Below are 27451 nucleotides of genomic sequence, written 5' to 3' on the forward strand. Positions count from 1 at the left end.
ATTCTACCATTAGATTAGGGAGGGATTGTATTTCTTCTTGTATTTGTATTTTCTGCACTTACCACAGTGCCTGACATAGTAAGTACTTAATAAATGCATTTTTACTTTACTTGTTGACCTGACTTAACTTGACCCAGTGATACTTCTACTAGGCCTATAGCCCAAAGGGATCAAAGGAAGAGGAAGAGGACCATACGTATAAAAATATTTATGGCAGCCCTTGTTTTATGTTGGCAAAGAACTGAAAACTAAAGGAGTACCTGTCAGTTGGGGAATGACTGAACAAATTATAGTATATGAATACAATAGAATACTTTTGTTGTTCCATTGTATCCAACTCTTCATGACTGCATGGACCAAAATGTCCATGGGATTTTCTTGGCAAAGATACTGGAGTGGTTTGCCATATCTTTCTTCAACGGATTAAAGTAAACACAGGTTATGACTTGACCAGGGTCACACAGCTACTAAGTGTCTAAGGCCAGATTTGAACTCAGGTCTTCCTGACTCCAGGCCCAGCACTCTATCCATTGAACCAACCTAGCTGCTGTGATGGAATACTATTTAAATACTACTTTTTTAAATGATTAAAGGGATGAGAAACCTGGGAGGGCTTTATGAAATGATACAGAGTGAAGAGAAAAGAATAACATTGTAAAGACGAGCAACCTTGATGGAATTACTCAAGAATTCTGACCAACTTAAGTATAGATTGGTACATATTTTTTGGACACTGGGATGTGTCTATCTATACCTCTCTATGCTTAATGATGTGACCTGAGGAGAAGGAGTTGGAAAGATTGCAGAAATTAGCACCACCTGAGCCATAAAATTTCCTGAAACTACTCTTGCTCTTCCAAATCCTACTTAGTCTACTTGTTGCTTTTGTGCTAATTTCAGTCATTCAAGAATCCACGATGTAGATGCAGAGGGGAACACCTTCCACAGCACAGGAGACAGTTTCTGCTCTGGCTGAAAATGTTATAACATGGTGGCCAACCTGATGGTGACGAGCCTCTTCAGGGCAAATCCTTAGACAACATAGACACAGACTATTTCTAGGCTCGTGCTCCAAGTTTCCCCTGCTTGGTAGGGCCTAACAGAGCTTAGGTTCTACTGGCATAGCCTTTGAGATCCCAAGCTCACTTTCAAGCCACAGTGAGATATGGACAATGGGGATTTTAGCACAGGCTTCCTTTACAAAAAGATCAATATCACAGAAATCTAAAATTGGAGGGGGTCATGGAGGACATCTATTGCAACCTTCTTCACAATGGAAGAATTCCCTCTACAAAACTCCCCTGAGTATCTCCTGAGACAGCAAGCTCACTATCATTCTATTTTTTAAAAGCCAGTATTTTAGTACCTCCTTGATTATTACTAAAGCTTGAATCACAATTCACAATTCACAGGATGGGAAGTGAAAAGATCAACAAAGAGATATGAATCAGATTAAAATTGAGAAATGTTTAACAAAATAAATAAAAATTCAACATAATTTTTTAAATTTTAAATGGGTGAATCCATTTAAGTTGGAAAAATAATAATAATAATAATTTATCCTGGAAATTCTACTTCCCCATCCTAAAATCAATGGGGTGGGGGGAAGGAAGTCCTTTCAAAAGGACTTAGTGACTGCTTATCACTTTATAGTCCTTCAGATTGCAGAGGTCCTTCTTAATGGAGATATTGATTAATGAGCATTAATTAAGTACCTACTGTGTTCCAAGCACTGTGGCAAATGTTGGGGATACAAAGACAAAAAAAGAAAGAGCCCTACAGGACCTTACATTTAATCAAGGAAACGTGTACCGACTTAAGTAAATACAAAATATATATAAAGTATATACAAGCTAATTTTGGAATGGGAAAGCACTAGCAGTTTTGATGTGGTGTGGGAGTTGAAGAGTGGTGCAGTGTGGTAGAAAGAACTAAAGAGAACCGGAGTCTAGTCTTTACTCTCCATGAGGCTTCCCTTCCCTCCTCTCTTACCTCAATTAGTGGAGAGAGTACTGGTCTGGGATTCAGGAAGATCTGAGTTCAAATCCTACCTCAGACACTTACTAGTTGTGTGTCACTGGGTAAGTCACTTAGCCTCTCTCAGCTTCAGTTTCCTCAACTGTAAAATGAGGATAATAGTAGCATCTACACTTCCTGGTTATAATGAAGATCAAATGAGATAATACTTATAAAGTGTTTAGCATAGGACCTGACATAGTAGGTGCTCAATAAATGTTTGTTTCCTTCCTTCCTTCTCTCTCTGTGCCCCAGCTCTTTTCTCTATAAAATGGCTATAGTACATCTCTAATGGTCCTTCCATCTCTGAAATAGTATGATTGTGTAAGGGTAGGGTTAAAACTACCCATAACTAATTATAACAGGGCCTTACTATCATATATAGAAGATAAAATATAGTCTCAGAAATTCAGTTTACAGACCTTTAACTTTAGAAACAATGAGCTAAATTCTCCTAATAACTACTTACTGGTAATAGATTAAGAGCTTCTAGATGATAGATTAATTCTCTTAACCCACTGAGGTGCTATTAAGTAGACCTGAATTTAATAAGTTACTTCTTTCATATACTAAATGCCACCCCAAAGGTGGGGAACCAACAAAGCTTCTAAAGTTGTCTTAGGTGGTTTAATTTGGTAGGTCTGTAGGAAAGACCTGTAGATATCAAGTTCATATTTATTTGTTATGGGAGACCTTTTCTCTTCTTTTTCTTAGGGAGGGAGTGGGGAAGGTAGTTATAAAAATTTAGTGATACCAGAAAAAATGAGGAAAATACATGGGAATATTTTTTAAAATACACAGAAGGGAGCAGAAAGGGGGATAGAGGCAAGCACCACAGCATTGGAACCAATGTGTTTAATATGGACTTAAAAAACAAATTCCAAGAGGCATGTAGCAAATGTTCTTAAACTTTTTGTTTTCAGGACCCTGTACACTCTTAAAAATTGAGGACATCAAAGAGCTTTGGTTTATGTGAGTTATATCTATTGATATTTACTATATCATAAATGAAAATGGATATATTTTTAAAATATTAATTTACAATAATAAAGCATTTTTATGAAAAGTAACTATTCCCCCCCCAAAAAAGTGAGAAGAGTGACATTGTTTTATATATTTTTTGCAAACCTCTTTAGTGTCTGGCTGAATAGAAGACAGATAGATTCTCATATCTGCCTTTTTATTTAATCTGTGGTGACATATTGTTTTGGTTGAAGTACATGAAAATCTGGCTTCCCACAAGTAGATATATACATATATACATACATATATATGTTAAGAAATGTCTTTATATACATATGTCATATATACATATATGTCATATATACACATGTATATATATGTATGTGTGTATATATATATATACACACACACATACACACACTATATATATATATATATAGTGTGTGTGTATGTGTATCTCCCTGGAGGTCCACAGACCACACTTTGAGAACCACTATAATATAATTTTAATATAATATTAATTAATATTATATTAATATAATATATATATATATATATTGTGTGTGTGCATCTCCCTGGAGGTCCACAGACCACACTTTGAGAACCACTATAATATAATTTCACAATATCATACAATCCTATTTTTCTGTTCTTCTTTGTATAAGGAAAGCTTTTTAACTTCATGATTTAAAAAAATTCACTTTGTTTTTTCAGATGAAGAAACTGAGTCCCAGAGAAGTTAAATGACTTGCCCAAGATCACACAGCTAGCACATAGTAGAGCTGATATTAAAACACATGTCTTCTGACTCCAAGTTTAGTGTTCTTTTCACTCTGGTATTTTCGCTTTCCCACTGACACATGGAACATCTCTCAGTTGCCCAGTGTATAAGCATCTCACACATCAAAATTTCTCAATAACAAATAGCATTTCCTGATAAATACACAATATGTCTTCCCAAAACACACCAAGTGTGTCTCAGTCCCACATGGGGTGCTTTTAGGCATGGGGAGCATCTGGCTTATGTAACAGCAAACACATTTAATGGTAATACCTAAGATCCACCTCCATCTATACAACTATATTTCCCAAGTAAAAGTATGCCATTAAAAAAGGTGAAGAGACTAATGACCAAGGCAGCTGAAGAAGTTTCAATGAGTCTTAACTGAAATTCGGAAGCTCTTGAACCTGTCTTCAGCAGACCATGACCTTAATTACAAAACAAAACATTTATTAAGTATGTACTGTGTGGCACTAGAGGGCAAAACTTGGGCTAATGGATAGGAGGAGTTACAGGAAATCAAAAAAAGAAAATTAAAGTGATGGAAGGATTTTGAGAAAACAGGGACTTTAATTCATTGTTGGTGGAGCCATTCTGGAAAGCAAATTGTAACTATACCCCCAGAGTCACCAATGTGCATACCCTTTTACCTAGTATTACTATTATTATACTGAACAAATTAGTATGAACACAAAAGAATATTATTATGCTATAAGAAATGACAAAAGGGATGGTTTAGAGAAATCTGGGGAGACTTGTATGAACTGATGCAAAGTGAAGTGAGAAAAACCAGGAGAATAATTTACACAATAACAACATTGTTAAGAAACAACTTTGAACCACTTAAGAACTATAATCAATTCAATGACCAAGTATGATTTCATGGGATCTATGACGAATTCTGCTACCCACCCTGTGACAGAGAAATTTTAGATTCAAGGTGCAGAATGAGACATATATTTGCCATGGTCAGTGAGGGAATTTGTTTTACTCACTAATCATATTTTTTACAAATGTTCAATTATAATTTTTTTTCCTTTTTTTTTTCTTTAACCAATTTGGGGGGTGGGAGGTTTGAGAGGAAGAAAAAATAAATGTTTGTTAATTGAAAAAATTAAATTTGATTAAGAAATATTCCTTCTGATTCTAAGATTCTATTATTCAATTGTCTTTTAATATTTGGCATGACATGGATCACTATTGACTTGAAAGAATGAGTCCATCTCCTGAAATGACAAATTCATCTTGAGAAAAACCCTGAATCTGTTATGTTCTCCAGGAAATGTTGTTCAGGGAAAAAATTCTTTCATTGTATAGATATAACAAACAATTCACTCCATATAACACAAGACTTTAACATAATGATGATTTTATTCTTTTATTACAAAACTGTAAAAATGTGTTTTAAACAAAGTCCTGGGAATACACTACATAATAAAAGAAAAAAATTGTCTTTTCATAATTTGAAACATTGCACTGCAAAGTTTTATTTTTGTTCACTTAAGTATTGTAATAAAAATAATCTTTTTTTTTTCTTAAGGAACTATTCTGAGCACCAACATTCCAAGAAAAGACATTTCTTAACTTCAGAGTTCATCTTTGGCCTGAAATTATAAAGAACAAAGTTATTAATACCTACACAATCCTTTCATTCCTATTACTGTATTTCTTTATTATTTCTTAGTATGTAAAATAGGAAGGACGCCAGGGCTCTTACTTACTTGGGGCCTCTGGACCCAAGGTAAATAATGTTGTGGACTCTCCTACTCTAACTTTAACCCTAAATGCTTAGGAAAAATTGGGTGAAAATGAATGCCAAGAGCAGTCACTAAGGAGAAAAGAGAATATGGCAGAGAAAAAAGAAGAGAGATTAGGAGTAAGGAGAACTGGAGGTTAGTGCTGGCTTTGATTATAATCTTGTCAAATACTTGAATGTGTGACCTTAAGCAACTGAAACTCTATGGGATTCCCTTTTCCCACCTGCAAAAAGAAGGTCTCAGACTTGATAATCTCTAAGGTTTTCTGTATTTACTTCAAATCATAAAAAGGCAGGATGTGGAAGAGAGGCAGTTCTACTGCCCAGACCTTACTTTGCTTAAATAATGTACACAGGGTATAATTATAGCCTATGGCTAATGTCTTTCTTCTTTTTCGACCTTCCACTAACTGGCAGTGAGCTATCTTTTTCCTACCAATTACCTCCTGGGTCTTTGCCTAGTTAGCCATTAGGGAAAGCTGGGTTGGGTGGTAGAACAAATTATGCAATAATTAGAATAGTTGTAGGTAGAATAGTTGTAGGTAATAGATTTCAATAATCTTACATTATAAAATCATCCCTAAAAAACCTAGTCCTTCATTATGCTAGTGTAGAAGGATGATTGACTAGGCAACATGAATGTGGGTACCATAACTTTTTTATATTATTATTACACTAGGGACCTAAAGGAGAGACTAATATTGTCTACATTAAAAATAGAAAACTCATTATTAAGGAGAAACTCTAGCTCTGAGATTTTAAGAAATAATAAAACTTGGAGAATCCAGGAATATAATCCCGCAAATCAATTCTGTACTATTATAAACACTTACAGGGGAAATCATTTAATCTATTTTTAAAAATGAAATATAGTCTTCATGCAATAAAAGTATGATAAAAATAGATATTAATGGATACCTACTCACTTTCAAAGCATGTTTACATAGAAGTCTTTACATATTCTAGTCCAGGGGCTTATTAAGATCAGTAACATGAAAATACTTTCCATGAATATACATATGAACTTTTAAATAAGTAAAGTTCAGGTATACTGAACTCATTTAAAAAAATATAGAAGACTCTAAGAACTATGTACACCTTGATGAAAAAAAAACCTTTCATAAGTTTTACATAAGATCCTGGAAAACTCAACCTTATCAATTCCCTTGATCTCAGAGGCCTTTAATAAAAAGTCTATTTGGCCTTTTCATAAGATCCACATCTATATATCTTGTGTGTGTGTGTGTGTGTGTGTGTGTGTGTGTGTATTCAGTAAGGACCTGTCCTCTGCCATTGAATCCTTTATCTTGACACTGTCATTCTGATACTCAATACCCAAGACTCACCCCCATCATTGGCCATCTCCTGAATCACTGAAAAAGAATGCTGAATGGATCCACTACATATTCATTTTATCTAACTTCAACTGGGCATCCAGTTGTCATTTGATGTTGTTGTTCAGTAGTTTCAGTTGTGTTCAACTCTTTGTGACCCTGTTTAGTTGTCTTGACAAAGATATTGGAGTGGTTTGTGATTTCCTTCTCCAGCTCATTTTACAGATGAGGAAACTGATGCAAACAAGGTTAAGTGACTTGCGCAGGGTCACATAGCTAGGAAGTGTCTGAGGCCAGATTTGAACTCAGGAAGATGAGTCTTTCTGACTCCAGGGCCAGCATTCTATCCATTGCTTTACCTAATTGCCCAGGCATATAGTAGGGCATAGCAATCCTTTCATTTATCTTTGATTAATTCCCTAACAAACTCTCCACAGCAGCTTTTTCAAACCTAGGTTCTAATTCTTTTATTACCCCTAACACCCTGTCCAACTCTTTCCCCTCCAGACAGATGCCCTACCCTCTGTAAAGATTGAGCACATCAATTACGAACTTCCTCATTTCCTTTCCTCTACACCTCAAAACCTCTGCACCTATCCTCTTTCCTTTCCTCTGAGGATAAAGTACTTCTCTTCGCTGCCAAGTGCCTTCCAATACCTTGCTATTTCAATTATTCTATCTTACTTTATCATCTCTAATCTCTCCCTTTCTTCTGGTTTTCTTTCCACTTTTTGAAAATAAGAAATCTCAGCTTAGGATTACTTTAAAACAAACAAACAAACATTTCCCTTGACCATGCCCTCAAGTTGTCATCTTATTTCTCTTCAGCAGGTCCTCTGCAATTAACTAGTTCAAAAGGAACCAGCACAGACTTCACTCCACAGCATCCCTGACAAACAAGTAATTAGGTGATCAGCTAAGCAGGCAGCTAGACAGTGTATTGGACAGAATGCCTGACTTGGAATCTGGAAGACCTGAGTCAAAATCCCACACCATGCATATATTAACTGTGTGACTCTGGGTAAGTCATTTAACCTCTGTGAGCCTCAATTTCCTCAGCTGTAAAATGGGAAAAATACAGGCACCTACTTCACAGAGTTGTCCAGAGAAAATCAAACAAGATAACATATGTAAAGCATTTTGCAAACCTTAAAGCACTATATAAATGTTGGCTATTATTATAGTTATAGCTATTGCAATCATTAAACTTCCACTTTAAGATCTCTAGTGATGAGAAACCCCATCATTTCTCCAAATAACCTATTATATTTTTAGACTGAACTATTGCAAAGATTCCTTCTGTCCCATACTGATCTGAGTGATGGCCTTTTGGGAACAAGAAACCAAAGTTAACCTTCTTCTACAGGACCTTTATGCCAGACTGACATTATAGGGTTACTAAGACAGATAGGTCAGGCGAATGTTATAGTCATAATACAGTTGAATTTCTACATGGCATTTGACAAAATATTATTCTTTGTGGACAAAATGAAGATGTGCTAGATGATCATTTACTTAAGGCAAGTTCAGAACTAGTTCTTAACAGTACCTAAAATTTAATGATTAACACATTGATGCCAAACTAGAGATACAAGTGATGTATTCCAAGGATTAATCCATGAAATCCCATACTAGAGTGGTCACTAGAATAAAGAGGAGGGGACAGATGTGAGAAGGTACTATGGAGGTATAATTAAAGGAACTTGGCAAATTGGATTTTGGGATGAGTAAAAGGGAAGAGTCAAGGATATCACCAAGGTTTCAAACATAGGAGACTAAATGAATGGTAGTACCAGTAACAGTAAAAAGAGTAAAGTCAGAAGAAGCACAGTTTGGTGAAACAGAACAGGAGCCAGACCTACCTTTTTCCTATGGCAGTTACAGGGAAAGAGGTCATCTTCAGACTGAGATTCCACCTTCTCCATGCCATTTCGAATTTTGGGTTCAGTCACTTGTAAACTAGCATATTCCTAGTTAAAGGAGAATATAATTTTCTTGATTTTTTTCCTTGTCTATGTTTTCTTACATAACACGATCATTATGAATATGTTTTGCATGACTACACATGTGTAACCTATATGGAATTGCTTGTCTTCTCAACATGGGGAGTGAGTGGGGAGGGAGGAAGGGAGAAAATATGGAACTCAAAGTTTTAAAAACGAATGCTAAAAATTGTTTTTATATGTAACTGGGGAAAAATAAAATACTAAATAAGAGCTTAAAAAAAGAACACTGTATTTCCATTGTAAGACAGAAGATTTCCAATACCTTCTAAAAATGAAAATGCTAGAGTTTTACTTTTATACAATAAATGTTTGCTGAATTGAATCTATGCTAACAAGATCCATGCTACAGACTTCTAATATGGTAAGATCCCTCACCCTCCTCTGCCATGTGTGGGGTGGGGGAGAGCTTCCAACTGCTCTGAGCAGGCACACAGTAATAGCTTCTGATTCTTTCTTTCTCTGTATAGCTAACAGTACTCATCATTTGCAGCACTCATCTATTACTTAGCACATATCATAATTTGTCTTTGTTTATCTCTGTATGTGACATATCCCCCAACTAGGCAATAGGTTTTATGAGGGCAAAGGTGGTACCTTATCTAAACTTTGCATCTCTCTTAGCTGCTAGCTTTACACATAGTAGGGAACTGATTTGACTCGTGTTATAAATAGGTGTATGTGTACTTTATCTTCCCTGCTTGAGTATAACTTCCTTGTGGGCAGACATATTAGTCTGTGTGAATTTGAATCCTGCATAGTATGTAGCATAATGTTCTATACAGAGTAAACCATGAATAAATAGATCATGTATCTATGAATGAATGGGACAGAAGAAATCCAAGCAGTAATTTTTCACAAGCAATTACAATTTGAACAATGCAAATTCACTGGCTCCTTGACCCACAGGTGTGATGTACTATCTTCTAAATCAAAGAAAAAATGGGTGTTGGGAAACACAACCTTACAGACCCTTGCTATGTCAAGCTTTATGCTACAGCAAGGCACACTTGAGTGAAGCCACATTGAATTTTTCAATGTTGAAACAAATTCTGAACACAGAAAACTATTAAATACAAATTATTTACTACTTCTCTGTTCTGCAGAAGGCATTTCATGCTGTCTGATTTTATTGTCAATTATGTTTGGAATACTAGCCCTAAGAGTTTGCGTCTTTGGCAACAATTTCCTAGGTTCCTTCCCGGTTATTTTTTTTTTTTAGAGAAGCATAGCAACAGGTCAAAACATAATTTGTAGTATTTAAACAAAAAGATCTTACTGTAAGAAGTATTTCATAAGGAATAAATATGAATCTATGTTCAGTGCTGCATGATTACAGACCAGTTTGCTGACAAATGGACTACCACCTATTCCTAAGGGTAACAACATATTATCAACTGAAAGTGACCTTTTCCATTATTTGTCCTTTAGTTTTTGATGATTTACATTGTGTCCCTGATTTTCTATCATTCACAATTGCGAAAAGATATAGTTGCACAATTATGTGTGTGTGTGCTTACAAACTATCTATACCATGGAGGCATTTACAACCACAAGTTATGTTTATATCACCTTTGCAAATACTGACCTGGAAAAGCTTGAAATAATAGCAAAATATGTTATCGCCCATGAGATTGTCTCTTGCAAATTCTTGCCCTGCTTTTGCTATTGCTTTTGCCTAAGGAGGAAAATGACATTCTTCATTATTATATAATTTTACAATGAGGCTTCTTTTTGAAGTGAATAAAATGTTTCAATTTGTGTATGTGATACAGCAGCAGAGTAATGAGGTGAAGCCAGAAAAACAGAAGGATGGGGGTTCTTATCTGGTAAGGGAGACATTTAATAGAGTGTTCTCTTCACAAGCTAAGCAGATGAATATTAAAGCAAGGTGCTTTGGTAAATCAAATTAGAGAGAAAAGAAAAGTACCCCCCCCAATTGGAAGAAATAAGTCCCCTCCTCCCTCCCCAAGGATGTATAAAATAAATGAGGAGACAATGGCCTCATGACATGAATAAGAACCCAATTTCAATTCTTTTATTTTAGAGGCTGCTTTCCTAAAACTCCTCATTTCAATGAAAACTACAATTACCCCGCTATGGATAGAAGAGCTCTAGCTCCCTACTGGAGTGCCTAATGACCCTGTCATTTTCTTATTGACACCAGCAGTGATCCATTTGTTATTATTAGGTAGCATAGCTGTTGCTGCTGGTTTGTGGACAACAAAGACTGGTTTTTCAGCCACAAGTATATAATGGGGAATTAGACAGAGCATCTTCTTCTGTGATAAATGCTGAGGGTGGAAGAGGAGGGAAATTAAAGTAGTTTCCATGGGGAAAAGTTTATTCTTTTCTGGAGGAGGTCTATACAAAATGATCCAAAAGGCTTGCCAGATCCAGAGCATTTAAATGACCCATTTTGTCGCCATCTCTTTTGGACTTCTCCATTGGGCCCCTCCACCAGTACATTTCCCTCTCTCCACCTCCCCCTATGCCTCCTTTTTAGCTTCCTTTTGTGGGTTGTCTTTTCCCATTAGGGTGTGAGCTCCCTGAGGGCAGGGACTGTCTTTCTTTTTCATCTTTGTATGCCTAGCACTTAGCATGGTGCCTGGCACATAGTAGGCTCTTAATAAATGTTAACTGACTGACATCTTAACTACATTTCAAATCTCTGCCTCCTCACCTACCACATTGATCTGCATCCAGTCAATGCTTAATACATATTTGTTGTATTTTGTCTTACCTCTTCATCATGGTCTTTAGCCCACTGAAGTTTTTCCAAGAGATCACTCAGGTTGCTTTTCACTGGTATGTAATGTTTCCAGGGCTGAAGCTCTTTGTAAAAGTGTTCATAATAAATAGAGTCTTGCTTTAGCACAACACTGTTGCCAACTAGTAGATAAGGCAGACGATATGCTGCAACGGTACCATCAACATTAATCTGATACTTGTGCTGTAAAACAAGATACACCAGACGAGAATTGCAATTAGGTTTCCTTCTCATCCCCTGAGACACAGTTTGGGCAGCTGATTTTCTTCCCTGCTTTCACCATTTAGTTAATGTTATCGTGTTAATGTTCTATTTCTCCATGCATACTGACTGGGAACTAAATGTTCAATTTGGATGCTGCCCTGGAGATCATGAAATCGGTAACAAGGCTAACTTTGAAAGAACCTTTTTTTTAATTGAAGATTTTACTCAGAAGGTGACAGCATAAGGAACATTGTGTTTATTTGTGAAAGTGTAACGGCTGTAGTGATTTATTTACTTCACTTGTGTGCCTAATGAGATCACGTTCTGTACTATGTTAACTCTCTCTCTTAAACACCAGATGGCTACACAAATGTCTTCTGGGAATAACAAGCCTTGGGACAAAAGAGCTTGAAAACTGGAACATTTGCAGAACTGTTATAATTGGAAGCCTGTACTATGTAGAAAATGCTTTGTATTAAAAAAAAAAAGTAAAAAAGTTAATGTGAAAATAACAGAAGCCTTTGAGAACTCAGTCATCAGAAGGAAAGTAGGTACACTAATGGTGGAACTGTGAGTTAGTTTGATCACTTTGGGAAAAAAAATTTGAAATTATACTAAAAAAAAGTTGCTAAATTGTATTAGCCTCTGACCCAGAAATACTAATTATAGGGATACAATCCAGAGAGCAACAACAGAGAGAAAGGATCCATTTTTATAAGCATATTTTTAACAACACTTTTCTAATAACAAAAAAATTGGAAAATAGAAGCCCATCAACTGGAAAATAGCTTAACAAACTGTGTTATTCGAACCTAATGGAATAATGTTGCAGTCATAGCAAATGACAAACATGAATTCAGAAAAACAGGAGATTTGTAAGAACTATTTGTACTGCTGGCACCTACCACAGTACCTTAATCTAAAGTGCTTCACAAATGTTTTGTGCAGCTGTCGATGGTAGGAGGTACACAACAAAACATTTAATGATTAACAAAATACAGGTAGAGCTAAAAAAAAAACCCAAAAATCTACTTTTCTTTATAAAAATGAATTGGTGTGAAGTGAAATGAGCAAAATTAAAGAGAACGTTTTACTCAATGGCAGCAAAAATAATGTCAAGGAAAACAAGTTTAAAAGACTTCCAGTCTCTGACCAAAGCAACCAATAATAGAGATTTCAAAAGACTGATGATTAAATATATCTTCTATTTCTTTTTTTTTTTGCTGGGCAATGGGGTTAAGTTATATGCCCACAGTCACATTGCTAGTAAGTGTGAAGTATCTGAGGCTCCATTTGAACTCAGGTCCTCCTGACTCTAAGGCCGATGCTCTATCTACTGCACTACCTACCTGCCCCACACCTTCCATTTCTTGACAGAGAATAGACTGAGAAAGGAATTCACAGCCGTGGTCAATGTGTTGATTTGTTTTGCTGGAATACACACACACACACACATATATATACACACATACATACACACATATATGTATATGCATGTATAAAATTCTATTGGGGAGTTATGGGGGGATGGTTGACCAGTAGACAGTGATAGATACACACAAAAAAAAGAAAAATCAATAAAATATTTTTAATGCACAGAAGAAAACACAAAAAGTGCAGAAGGGGATACAAATAAAAGAGTTTTGTTATCACCTTGTTAAATTTAATACATATCAGAGCAAACTGTTACAATTCAGTTTCTCATACAAGCCCCTTATTCTTTGTATAGCAAAATGTTGTGTTTGTTGATGATTGATAATTTTACATGCAAAAAAGAAATCTGATAGGCTATAAGACATGCTATAGAGGAAAACCCAGTATGTGTACAGGTTCCTAACTATAGAGCTATTCCCTTGCCTTGGCTCGCCTGCCTCCCTACCTCTACTACCGCCACAGAATTTTCAAAGATTACTCAGTAGCCTAATGTGAAGTAAAGCATTCCACAAACCGGAAAAGGGTATGGTGTGTTGGGGATATTCCCCAGATACAAGAGAAATTTGCATGTTAGGCATAAGAAGCCCCCTTTGATCTCAGAAAAACAGAGGTGATGTAGCTTTTGGCCAGGAGCTAGTATATTTTTCCCACCAGATGGCTTGGGAATAGCCATCTGGATGCCAAGTAATTCTTATCCTGAGCCAGCTGTAAACAATATATATGGCTTTGGGAAAAATAGAGGATGGGTTAAAATGCTTTGTGGTAAAAATGCTTTAATAAAACAGAACACAGAATTTAAATGAGGGCAAAAACTTGGGCATTATAAAGGTTAATTACAAAAATTAAAACCCTGAGAAGTTATAAAACTATTGATGTCTTACCTTAAAGAAATCAAAAAATGAAATGTGCTTCACAATGGGACCATATAAACTTTCATCATGTTTAAAAAAGAAAAAGTTGGTAAAAGCAGCATCTATGAGTTCTGGGTGTTTTCTGCTGAGTTTTACAAGCTCAAGTCTTTCTTTCCGGCTGTCTCGCCCTCTCCAGAGGGCTGTAGTATTTTTGCTCTCCCAAGGGGGTCCTGTGTTAGCTTGGACAGACATCATATCCAAACTCACTCTAGAAGACAGAAAAATCAAAAGATTTTCCCTTCTAAAATTCAAAGGTTCTTTATATTAGAAATCATATGCTTATATAAACCTAAGTAATCATAGAACTAATGGCTCATAGATCATAACTTTATTTGGATAAAAGTCAACAGAGAAATAAAACTCCTGCTCTGAGAAAATTCTAAGTGACCACTTACCGGCCCATAGTTTCTAAAACAGAATCAGTCAAATCATAGGTTGGCATCACAATATCTTTGGAGTCAGTAGATCCACACCAGGAAAATATGGGATGGAGGTTTGCATTGGATTTCCTTTTCTCCAAAGGCCAATCTCCTAAATTAACAAAAAACTCAACATCTGGCATTTTCACCTAAGAAAACAAAAATAATTCTGGTGACTGACTGCCAGTAGAGTAATTAGGTGTGTCATATAGTTCTTTCTTAGAATAATATTTATCAGTCAAATCAGAAATGAAAATCCAGTGAAATGATGGGTTGCCAGGCCATGATGTGTGAGCCCAAGCAGGTTTAATGATAATATGGATAATTTCACTCAGCAAATATATACTGTGTGAAAGCGCTTTGAAAAGTGTCACACAGTATACATTTGTTAGGTGGAATTATTCTTATTATTAAACTTGCTTGGGCCCATATATCATGTCCTGGGAACCTATCATTTCACTGAGTTTCCGTTACTGATTTTGATTGATAAGTGTTTCTCTAAAAAAAGAGATCCATTTCTTCTATAAAAGAGAAATGAGAATAATTTAGAAACAACAAAATAAGAAATTGCAAAATCATCTGCAGAGGGAGAAGGAAGGAGATGGAGAAGCAGGGCAAGGAGAGTGGGAAAGGGAGAGGGAAAGAAGGGGGAGGGAGGATGAGGAGGATTGAAAAGGGAGGAAAACAGACTGTGGTGGGGAGAGAAGTTTTTTTTTTAACTTCAGTTTTTGATCTAGCAGTTTAAATCATTAAAAATACAATCAGCTGATTTTTTCTACTGACTGAAAAATAAGGTATACTCAATGCATTATATAAACCTGCTATCTCTATCTTAATAATAATGAGGCAGAATAGAAAGCAGAACTTGGAGTCAGAAGGACTATGGTTCAAATGAACTCTGACATTTAATAGCTCTGTAACTCTGGACAAGGCAATTAACTTCTCGTGAGCCTCAGGCAAGTTTCTCAGATTTATCTACCAAATTTTAGAGGGATTATCATTTGCATTGGTGATAAAATTAGAGTTCTTGCTCTTTTGACTTTTCTTAATAATAAAAATAGTTTATAGCATTTACAAAATACTGCAAAAATTATCTCATTAGCTCCTTAATATACCTCTGGTGGGGTTGATAGGACAGATATTATTATCCCATTTTGTAGATCAGGAAACTTAGGCTCATAAATATAAATGACATCTAATTACATACTTGTTACTTGTAAAGTAGATTTATTTCCCGAGTATCTGCATTGAGTTAGTAGCAGGGGACAATTGAAACTCAGCAATGCAATGGAGTAGAATATTGGAGTCATGGCTATTATTCTCCCTCTCTCTCTCTCTCTCTCTCTCTCTCTCTCTCTCTCTCCTGATTCTCTTACTGTGCAAACAATTTCAATGGTTCTTCTGTAAAAGATAGAAATTTTTCCTAAACAGATCCATACATACAGAATATTCGCAGATATGCTTTGTGATCCTTTAGTCTATTTGCCTGGCTCATAGAAGGTGCTTTATAAATTGTGTATGACTGAGTATATTTCATTTATATTATATACTATAGAACCAGGGAATCAAACAGGACAGATGCCTTTAGCTCAATAAATATTCATTGATTATTTCACTGATTCATTAATTAATTGAACAACCATTTATTAAATCCCTACTATGTAGCAGGCAATGTGCTAGGTACTAGGAATAAGGAGACAAAAACAAAATGGCTTTAACCCTTAAGGAGTTATATGGGGGAGTAGTGCAGAGCATCATTCAAACAGCTAAGCAATACATTACACAAATGAGATAGAAGGTGATGTGGGGAGCACTGGCTACATAGGGAATCAACATAGGTTTCTTGTGAGAGGTGGCATTTGAGCTAAAGAAAGCTAATAATTCATTTAAGGGTGGCTGAAGTAAAGAGCTTGTTCATTTCAGGATTAGGGACATCCTGTTCAAAGGCAAAGAGAGAGGAGATGGAAATGTGTACGAAAAACAGCATGTAGGGCTGATTGGAAAATAAAGTACTAAAAAGAGAAAAATGTACAATAAGCTTAGAAAGGTTAGGCAGCAGCTATAGAATGTGAAAGGTTTAAAATGTTACAGGAAATCTAGTTTTTATCCTAAAGGCAATTGGATGTCACGGGAACTTTCTAAGGCAGAGAGTGATGTGGTGAGAACACAGCTTCAAGAATATCAATTTGCTACCTGTGTGAAGGATGCATTGAGGGAGAGGGAGACCAACTCAGAGGCCATTGTAATTGTCCAGGTGAAAGGTAATGAGGTCCTGAATTAGGATAGTTGCCATAAGACTGGATAGAGAGGAATGATTTCAGAGAGATTGTGGAGGTATTATTGACAAGCCTTGGCAACTGGTTGGATACAGGGGAGAGGGTGAAAGCAGAGTTGAGAATGATTGTGAACTTGGGTGACTAGGTGGAATTTTAAATGGAAATAACGCAGTTAGGAAGGGTAGGTAGTTTTGGGGAAAAGTTTTTTTTTTTAAATTTTGAACATATGGAAAAATCGAATTGGAGATGCCCAGTAGGCAATTTGTGGTATCAACAATTGGTGTCTGATAGTCATCAGTGCTGTCTAAAATGAGTTATTTAAATATCGATTACAAAATATTACACTAGAATCTTCTCCCTCCCCCCTCCCAATGCATGTAGGCTTTATGTACTGAAGTATCCAAAACACTTCATTCTAAGGCTGTTTAATCTATAAGGTTGTCCTCTGACTTGGACTATAAGGGCGGCATTTAAACAATGCTAATATAAAGCACCACTGATATTTAACAGTCTATAAATACTGCATAGAAAGAAGCCTGAACTTGAGATGGGCATTCTAATTAAAAGAAAAATTACTCACTTTTCTGGTCAAAGAAAGTAGTATGGCATCCATGAAAATCCTAAAACCTACATGTTCACCATGAGTCTTGATATAAATCTGAAAGAAAATTTGAAATCAGTCATACTAGTCAAAAAGTATTGCCTTCATTAAGAACAAGCAAGTATTATGATTGTTATTGTGATTTTTGACAAAACTTTAGCTAGTGAGGTGTGTGTGTGTGTGTGTGTGTGTGTATATACACACACATATATATAATGAGAAGAAAAATTGAAAACAAATGAAAAATATTACTTCATGCATTATCGTATTGTGTAAAATCAATCACTAATGCAGAGTTACTTGGGAGTAACCCCATGTTTTAATCTTGCTTGACTTTGGGGAGGGTGGTCCTGAAGGAAAGGGCAATATGCATTAGCTCCAATGGTATTTCCTTATCACTAAGTCAGTTTCTTCATAATGAGTAGTGGCAGGTTCTACTCAAACTCCCTAACCTCATCTCCTTATTAAAATCCTAGACTAGTCAAAAATACACAGAGAAGAGTTGAGGCAGCACTAATACCACCTCCTCACAATTCTATGATCCAATCAAAATGCCTTTGCCCTTATATGGAAGATGCTTACTTCTATCTATAAAAGCTGTTCACCCCTTAAATCTGGGTAGCCCCAGCACTCTGCCTTGGGGTTAATAAACTTCTTTTTTACTTTATCTTACTGAGATTTGCCTCTTTAATCAGGGTGAAGGCCCCAACATAGAATTTTCCTTTCAACAGTACCTTGTTGTCCTTCACGGTGTAGTGGCACAAGCTCTGTCTTTGTCCAAACCTCTGAGGAATTTCTATTGCAATCTTATCTGGATCCACTGTGGGGAAAGGTTCAAGGTCTCTCTGGATCTGGGGAATGCTTTGGGGACAGTTCATCTCCTCTAGCCAGGTAGCACTGTCTTCAATCGGACAGTTACAGTTCTCATGATAGACAGGCCCTAGTTACATACAAGTCATATGTCAAAATGTAGCAGCAATAATGTCACTCAGTATTCTCACCTTTACCGAACGTTACCACCATTACATATAAATAAAAGCTTTTGGACAAATTAAAGGGGGATGATAGACTATTAAATTGTTTTTATTATGCTAGAATATTTTTAGTGCCAATTCTTCCAGGATGATAGGAACCAAACTTATCTGGGGGTCAAGAAAGATCCACTATATACCAAGTTCTGTTATGTGCTGAAAAAAAATATATTGTTACAATTGTACTGTGCTTTTGAGTTCATGTGGTGACCTCTACTAAGCTAACCATGAAGACAATTCCCACTACCACCACCACCTGTGGACAAGTACTAATATTAAAAGTAAGAATGATTATATTTATAGGCAACTTAATAGACCAGATAGATATCTGGCCTTAGTCATTCAGGTGGTAGAGTCAGGATGCTTTGTTAATATTAAAATACAGTGTCTAAATAAAGGGCTGCTTCTATTCAGGGTTGAATTCTTGTGTTATTGATGATGAACTAAATTTTAATGGGCATTTATTTTTAAAACATAAGAGTATATAAAGTTGTTCCTGTGGTTTGTATGATGCCCCGAACTGAACTTGATTCATAGAGTGATTGGAGAGATTAAAGGTCTAAATTTATAGTTGGCACTTGGGGAGTAAGAATATGAATTGATAGAAAGGCGGCATAGTATAGTGAAAAGTGTGGAAGACAAAGTCAGAAAACCTGGAAATTAGTCTTTGCCATATGACACATGACAGCACTTTGTAAATTATGAAAAGTTATTCAAAGCTAAAGAATTACTGCTAAATATTAACAATTCTCTCACCGAAAATTTAAAGCCTCGGACTACATAAATTTTTCCATTTCTTTTTCTTTTCTCTCTTTTAACTTTATTTTTAATTAACAGACATCTATTTTCTCTCTCTTCTCATTAAAAAGACAAAAAAAAACCACCTTTGCCCTTATTTCTTTTTTACATGATCATCTAGATTTTGGGTCTCCTCTGAAAATTACAGCCACAAAGTTTTAATATTCACTTAATAAATTGTCCCCCCACCACACACACCTAACTAAAATCTTATTTTGATGCGTCATTAAGGCATGAAAGTGACTCTATGTCTCAAAAGTTTATAAAAGAGCATCACAAACACTGATAGGTTCTATCAAGCTGGAAAGGCTTTGAGTACCAGTTCAATGACAGAGTCCACATCTATTGTACAAGGAACTGCATAGATAAACTTGGGGAATGGGGCATGTGGTTTTCCCCAGCTGGCCCTATAGCGATTTCTTTTTTGGCCACAAGATTCAAGAAGACTGTCTACTTGTTATTTGCATCAGCAAGAATATCCACATGAATGAAATCAGGAATCCTCTAACTATTAAGGCAAATACTCTCTCCAGCATTCTGGCTACAAACTTAGAGCCCTAAGCTATTAAATAACTACTTATTTGACCATTTGCCGGAAATCCAGCATTATTTTCTTATTTTACTTGTTGAAATAGAGGTTATAACTGTTTCAAGAACTGCCAATTGTGCCAGTTCTGGGAGCACAAAGTTTTGTAGTTCTTCCCTTTGTAGGTAGCCATGCCACTCTCCTGATAAGTTTAAAATGATCTTTTGCTTCCCCAATATGATTCAACCTATACTAAGTGATCTAAGTGATCTTGGGTGAAATAAGTTGTAACTAGATTGTAAACTCCTGGGAGGAGTTATTGTTTGTATTCTCCACAGTATCTTGCATAGTGCTCTGAACATCACTTAATATTTAATGAAATACTAGGTAGGAGAAGAAAAAACTGACCACATTTAAGCTTCTCCATGAATACCTTTTATTAAAAATGACCAAGTATCTTAAAAACTATCAAATTGTTTTCTAATCTATAACATGACATGTTACAGCTGCAAGAATATTTGGTTTTCCTCACTTAGCTGCCAAGACCAGGCTAACTAGGTTCAGAGAAAGATGCCCATTCATGAGGTGGGGATTTTTTGGAGATTCAAGAACCCATGAAGACAATCTAATAATAGCTGGAGGGCTTGTGATTTGAATATTTGATAGCACCTACACCCAAGAAATAATTATGGATCTTCTGAGAAAAAAACAAAACAAAACCAAACAACTACAACTGCTTATTTGTCTAGTTTTTCCTTCATAGATTGTGTTCTTTTTTCTAAATACTTTCATTCCTCTTTAGCGAAGCGATAAATTCTTTTCCGATCCAGTCTTGAAAGACCTTATCTCTTTTTGTCAAGCTTCTGAATCACTCCTTCATATAGATGTCTTCAATTTACTCCTCTTTTTTGGAGGCTTAATCTCCTTATCTCAATCAGGCTAGGTATGCCACTGGCACTTACAGGCCTGATCCCACTATTGACTGGCATGGGAGTTTTCAACCACTTTGCTTCTAACTTGGGTTCATCTGCCCCCTTTTAGGTAGCCTAGTGGTCTCCCCTAACCCAGGGCCCACCAAAGTAATGCCAGACTTAATGCTCAGAACTTCCAAGCTCAAGCAATTCACCAGCCTCAGCCTCTCCAGTAGCAGAGATTACAGAAGTGCACCCTCACACTCAGCTTCAATTTACTCCTTAAGGGCCTTCAAAATAGGATGTTTATAAACTGATGTCAAAATGTTTCTACTAAAGAATAAGAAATTATTATTTGCTTCTGGGTTTTTAAGAAATATGACATATAAAAAGTGTTGCAATTAGCCATTTCTTAAATTACCTTTCAAAATATATGGAGACTTGGCTACATGTTGACCCTGGACTTTAACTTCTATCTTCAGATTTTTGTAGCTAGCATACATTCTGTATCTCACAATGAAGGATCCATCCTTTCGGTCCAAAACCTGTACTCCCACTCGTGTGAACTGTTCATCTGGTGCTGAGATCTTAACTTGGAATACCTTTTCACCTGGAGAGGTAGTAAACCTATAACAGGAATTATGACAAGTTAAAAGTACATAACATTACTTTTAATAAAGTTCTCTAAATGTTCTCCAAATTGTACCCACAGGAAATTTGACAGTAAATGACAGTAAATAGCCTTTATTACTCTCCTTTGCCTTTTATTTTACTCTCTGTTTCTCCATTTTCTGCTGTACATTTTTGGTATAGAAGTGGCAAAAATGTACTACAAATGCAGAAAGATGGAGAAAAGGTAGTTGTTGAGGTAGTAGCAATAATGTTTTCAGTACAAAATCGTCTAAGAATAGTGTTAGACATATCTATGTGAGCAAGATTATTCTTGTACAAAATAGATCTTAGCAGAATTGGTACATTATTATATATCCTATGACCTGTAACTTCCACACACGTACCACTACCCCCTCACCAACTACTTCAAATGAACAGAAGTGAAGATTTTAAAAGGAATGTGCATATACATCAGGACACTGATTTTTCTGAATATGTGAGCGGTTGAGTCACCAGGTGACCAAAGTCACCATCCTTTAATTTTTAAACCAAATAAAGAATTATTTGTTCCTACCCCAAAACACACTTTTCAATATCTGTATTAACTGGTCAGTTACAAAGATTCTGCCTTTACAGAACACTTGGAAGAGTATCCATTAGCCATGAATTCAGAAGTATCTGTTTAAAAATACTTTTTAAAAAGCATTGATTATAAAACACTTTTGGTGAATTGAACCTCTTACTGCGGTAATACTGCTCTTGTAACAAACAACTCAGGGCTTTCATATTTTGCTACTTCTATGTTAGAAATAATGTTGCAGTTTTCCTTTGAACATTAAGTTATAAAACATGTTTAACTTGGAGTGGATGGAAGGGAACAATCTAAGGAGGAGTAAAAAGGGGAGACCACTAGATGGAGCTGAAATGTAGTTTGTAGTCTAGAGTAAAAGTTGGGTTGAAATTGATTTCAGATGTCTTAAACCCTGGATCAGTCAATTAAAAAGTATTTATTAAGCATTTAACCACGTGCCAGGCACTGTGGGTAAGCACTGGGGATACAAAGAAAGGCAAAAACTCGGTCCCTGCCCTCAAGAAGCTCACGTTCTTGCTGCTGAAAAAGTTAGAGATTTAAAACAGAGGAGACTCTCTCCAAGTAAATGAGATATAGGAAGGATGGGACGGGACGGATGGGTTTCCAACCTCTTGGATGAGATTATTCTCCATCACATTTAAGAAAAAGTGTCAAAAAAAGTCTTAGTGGTCAAGCCTTATTGGTCAATAAAAGGCAGAAGGTGGATGAACTGGCAGTTATAAGGTTAACACTACTTACAGTAGGGGGGAATTCAGCAAATTTTAAAGAGAACAAATCTAAAAATTCTAGAGAATAAAATTTATTTGAATAATTTCCCTTGTTTACTCCCTCATTTCTTCTTTTTCCCCCTTCGCAGAAATAACCTATGAAATTAGGATAGATTTTAACCACGCTCAAAAATAGTATTAAGGAGAAGCTGTGTTACTTACTTCTGACCTGCGGAATCCACAGCCTGAATATAGAAATACCGGGCAGGCAGAACAACATTGGCTTTTAGGCCAGGTCCCCATATTAAACAGTTTTCTGGGTTTACTCGTCGCTCTTCACCAGTCGCAGCAAATGCTGGAGTTGTTCCCAAAAAGAGGTAGCAAAGCAACAAAATGCTAAACATTTACAAAATTTACTAGTGAAACAACACGCTGACAATGAAGTTTCCAACGCGGCCAGCACCAGCGGGGAACGTGCCACTTTGTCCGTGAAGAAACGTTCATTCACAAATTATAGCTACAGACACATCTGCCAATTCCAACAACATGTACACTTGAAGTAGATTTTCCTTAAAAATAATAATTCAAAGCTCGAGTACCTCTACTTTTCTCCAGGAGAATTACCAGAAGATGGAGATTCTCTTTAAAGTATGCTAACCCTACAGAGGATCCAACCAAGCACCACACTGTTCCTTTTGCAACAGACAAAATGAACTTTTCTCTTACACTCTTGCAGCTAGAACATCACCTTGGGTGAGTTGGCCCCCAGGACCAGCCAGAGATGAAAGCAAAAGTGATTGGCTCTTTTCTCAAAGACTTGCTAAACAATCTCTTTTCCAAATGGGTGTAATTGTTAAATATCTTTGGCTTCAGGGGCATTCTGGGATCTGTAGTTCATGTAAATGAAATAGCGGAAATCTGAGAGGGATAGCATTTAACAGAATCTCATTTATTCAACACATTACCCGTTTTCAGCAAGAAGAAAAATTATCATTCATACTAATCAATACTCAGAATATGAAGCACTGAAGTTTGGTGTCACAAAGAACCCTGTTTGCTTCCCCAAAATTTAACTATCTCAGAAATTTACACTTTCATAATCACTGGATATCTCTACCTTCACAGGTCAGAACTGAAAGATAAACAAAGCATCATTTTGGAATTGAATGACTCTTAATTGAAGACTTGAACTCTTTGGTTATGAATATCTTCCCTCTCCCTTACTACCCTCAAAAGGTGTGGAGATGAGTAATGGGAGGGGAAGGTCCTCTGGAGATAGGAAAAGAAACTTCAATTCCCAGCGTCCATAGGATAGGATTTGAGTGAGACAATGAAAGAGGGAAGGAGGGAAGGAAAGATTGCATTCTGGAAGTTGTAGTATGTCTAGAATGAATTGGGCTGTTGTAGTGACCAGAGATCTTCTCCATTAGACATGCTGGAGGTACTAACTGGGGCAAAGGGAAAGGACAGAGATCAGTTAGCCTTAAATTTGTGTACTGCAGGCTCCCTCCTGAATGGATACAGATTAAGGATCACGGTTAAGGTGTGTTTTTATATACTTCACCTCATGTTATAAGACCTCACAATAAATGAGGATCTTTAGTGGTCCCAGGCTCCTACTTATCTTAAAAGGGTAAAATTTGTAAGAGTTTGTACAAAAAATACTTTAGTCTTTTTTAATGAAATAATTAACTTTGCTCCTTAAACAGTAGCCTAGAAGATAGGAACACCTGTGATTCAGGGTCAAAGGGGAAGAGAAGAAATGCTAGAGAAAACTGGATAATAGTTACATTCATGAGACTTTACTCAGGTTTCCATTCAGCAGCTTTCCTCAGAAGATTCTTTCTAGCTATCTAAACATAAAAAAGTAGGAGCCACATAGAATCTCAGAGTTTAGTTTGAGTCTCTCATTGTAAATTCCCACATGAAGGAGATAGGGACACTGCATATTACTGTGTCCTCACTTGGGTATCAGTCCCTTCATAAATAAAACCTTGCTATATATTCCCAGATGCCCCCTTCTAATTCCACATGTGACACTGGGTTTGGCATCCCTATGGTCAATAAACATTTATTAAACACCTACTATGTGCCACCACAAAATGAGTACATCAACTTATCCTCCCTAAATACCTTCTTCACTATTCAAAATGCGAATGCAAACTTAGTACTTAAAAAAAAAGCTACATCATGGTCTAGTGAAAAATCACAATGAACTTAGAATCATAAATTCCCTTGTTCAAGCTCCCACTTTACAATTTGGGCAAATCACTTAATACCCATGAGTCCTATTTCCTCTTTTTTTTTAAGACTGATGATAGTTAGAAAGCATGGTACAATGGTTAGAGAACTGGCCTTAGAATCAGATAGACCTAGGATCAAGTCTTACCTTTGACACATACTAGATATGAGACCATATATTCATCATTTAACTTCTCAATGTTTCCAGGTAACTTGTGAAGTAGGTACAGATTGGCATTGATAAGAGCGAGTTTATATACTGGTTGTTACCTAAAGACAACACGATAAAGTGGAAAGAGCAAAGTATTTAAAATCAAAGAACCTGAGTAAAATTCTGGCTGTGCCACTTATTATTTTTTTTGACCATAGGCAAGTCCTTTACCTTCTTTGGGTCTCTATTAGATTAGATTATTACCAAGGTCATTAATCTGTAAATCTTTGATCTCATGTAAATGGAATCACACGTCTCATCCAAGAAAACGAAACATTAGTACTTATATTGCCTGAGAAGGTCAGAGTTGGAAAGGATTTCGGAGGCCATCTTGTCTAACCCATACCTGAACAAAAATTCCCACCACAACAGTCCAAGAAAATTGTTAACTGGTCTCCACTTCCTGGGGCAAACCTACTTTGAACCTAAATCTCCCCAATTCCTGGGGCAAACTAAATCCAATTTGAACTTCACCCATCCCTGGGGCAAACCTAATCTAAACCTATTGTTCATGTTAGTGCCCTGTGGACCATACTGTCCTTGGAGTTTTCTTGGCAAAGATACTGGAGTGGTTTGCCATTTCCTTCTACATTGGACTAAGGCAAAAAGAGGTTAAGTGAATTGACCAGGATCACACAGCTAGCAAGTGTATGAAGCCACATTTGAACTCAGGTCTTCTTGATGCCAGGTCCAACACCCTATCCACCGTACCATCCAGCTGCCTCCTTTAACATTTAATCTCTATCTCTGCATTCTCAGCGACTGGCTGGTAATAGGTATTTAATAAATGATTATTGATTGAATAATTGATACATTTTCCAATATTTTGGAATTTTGTGTTGTTCAGTCATGTCTGACTCTTTGTGACCCCATTTGGAGTTTTCTTGGCAAAGATACTGGAATAGGCTGCCATTTCCTTCTCCAGCTCATTTTACAGATGAGAAAACTAAGGCAAATAGGGTTAAGTTACTTGCCTAGGGTCACACAGCTAGTTAAGTGTCTGAGGCCAGATTTGAATTTAGGAAGATTAGTCTTCCTGACTCTATCCACTGTACCACCTAGCTGCCCCATCCAAACCTAAACTTTGGGAATCCCTGAGGTGGGCCCAAACCTAAACTGTATCAGTCCCTGGGGCAAATTTAATCTAAATTTAAACAGTCTCAATCCCTGGAGCAAACTTAATTTAAATCTATACCACTTCAATCTCAGTGACAAATTAAATCTAAAACTAAACCTAAATCTTACCTTAGCACAGAAGAAAGAGGTTCAAGAGCAGGAGTTCTACCTCTGGGGGCAGTCTTCCAAGAAAAAGTCCCTCAGTGAAACCCTAGTATTCCAGGGAGTTTTTATAGAAGGTTGTTGGCCAGGTGTCTGAGTTCTGACTCCACCTAGCATGGTTGGCCAAAAACTGTGGCAGGTGTAAGATAAAAAGTGACTGAGGAAAACAAAGGTTTAGTCTTAGAGCATATCATTTTATTAAGCAATGCAGACTAATTGCCTAACAAATCAGCCCTGAGCTGAAGAAGGGGCCTGGTCCCAATTTGTCAGGCAATTGGCCTGCATTGCTCAATAAATTGATATACTCAGACGATAGAATCTTTGTTTTCCTCGGTTATTTCATTTTTCATCCACCACAATGAAGCATCTTAGGGAAAAAAAATCCATGACTGTAAAATAAGCCCTTCTGTCTTACTATATTATCACAAGAACTTCAAAATAGGAAAAAAAGAACATGATTTAAAATTCTTTACAGTCTGACCATGTCAAACCTCATGTCACTTCTTAACTGCTTAACTCCTTAGCTCAGGGCCTCTCACATAGGTTTAGTAAACGCTTGCCGAACGGCTGGCAGCTCCTTCAATCAATCTTCAGTGCCTTTAAGATCTGGGTTGCCCCATTCTAGGCTTGCTACAGCTATTGAAATAAAAAAAAAATGAGAAAAGGCTTTTAAGTACAATGTAAGAGCCAAGTACTATTAAACCCTTTGGGGCCTTTCCTCATTCCAGTCTGCTTTCTCCTTCTACATTTCATTTGTCCACGTCTTTTTTCAGGCTCGGTGCCAGAACTGGACCAGCTGCTACTTCTGTCTCTCGCCTCCTCCCTGGCTGCCACTGAGCTTAGATATGGATAGGTTGACAGTGGGAACCGGCCTCTTCAAAGCAAGGCCTGAATTCATTTTTGCTTTAGTGAATAAATGAATACAGACGCTTACAACCTTTCCTGCCGCAGCTACTGAGACCTTTCCCCCAGGGACGCAGAAGTTGGCAGAAAAATGCGAATCCATGGTAAAAGACCAAGCATAGCCGTCCATCCCGCCCTCAGGCCACCCATTTGGGATCAGAGCCCTCTGCTTC

General features: G+C 36.7%; 1 protein-coding gene across 2 annotated transcripts; it reads right to left on the reverse strand.

Annotated features, from left to right (window-relative positions):
- Positions 1–5295: 5295 nt before the first annotated feature.
- On the reverse strand, positions 5296–27429 carry KDELC1 (KDEL motif containing 1). 2 transcript variants are annotated; one of them, XM_027866671.1, is made up of 12 exons: positions 27313–27429; positions 25035–25156; positions 22868–23532; positions 21156–21361; positions 18203–18408; positions 17448–17525; positions 14568–14740; positions 14143–14380; positions 11597–11806; positions 10442–10531; positions 8713–8820; positions 5296–5364 (listed from the first exon to the last, which is right to left on the reverse strand). In XM_027866671.1, the coding sequence occupies exons 3-12, from the start codon at positions 23047–23049 to the stop codon at positions 5347–5349; spliced, it is 1509 nt and encodes a 502-aa protein (XP_027722472.1). In that variant the 5' UTR covers positions 23050–23532; positions 25035–25156; positions 27313–27429; the 3' UTR covers positions 5296–5346. The 2 variants fall into 2 exon arrangements, with proteins under 2 accessions (XP_027722472.1, XP_027722471.1); XM_027866670.1 differs by lacking the exon at positions 27313–27429 and adding an exon at positions 26343–26617.
- Positions 27430–27451: the final 22 nt, after the last annotated feature.

Source organism: Vombatus ursinus, unplaced genomic scaffold (assembly GCF_900497805.2).
Source record: "Vombatus ursinus unplaced genomic scaffold, bare-nosed wombat genome assembly UNPS02014781.1, whole genome shotgun sequence".
NCBI lineage: Eukaryota > Metazoa > Chordata > Mammalia > Diprotodontia > Vombatidae > Vombatus > Vombatus ursinus.

What these genes read in the sequence shown, in the direction of transcription:
- KDELC1 (XM_027866671.1), bottom strand. Translation starts at nt 23,049, where the DNA reads ATGTTTAGCATTTTGTTGCTTTGCTACCTCTTTTTGGGAACAACTCCA. An exon ending in ACACCGTGAAGGACAACAAG is followed by an intron (nt 17,526 to 18,202) that starts GTACTGTTGAAA and finishes ATTTTCTTTCAG; the next exon opens with ATTTATATCAAGACTCATGG. An exon ending in CTAAAGACCATGATGAAGAG is followed by an intron (nt 10,532 to 11,596) that starts GTAAGACAAAAT and finishes TTTCCTCCTTAG; the next exon opens with GCAAAAGCAATAGCAAAAGC.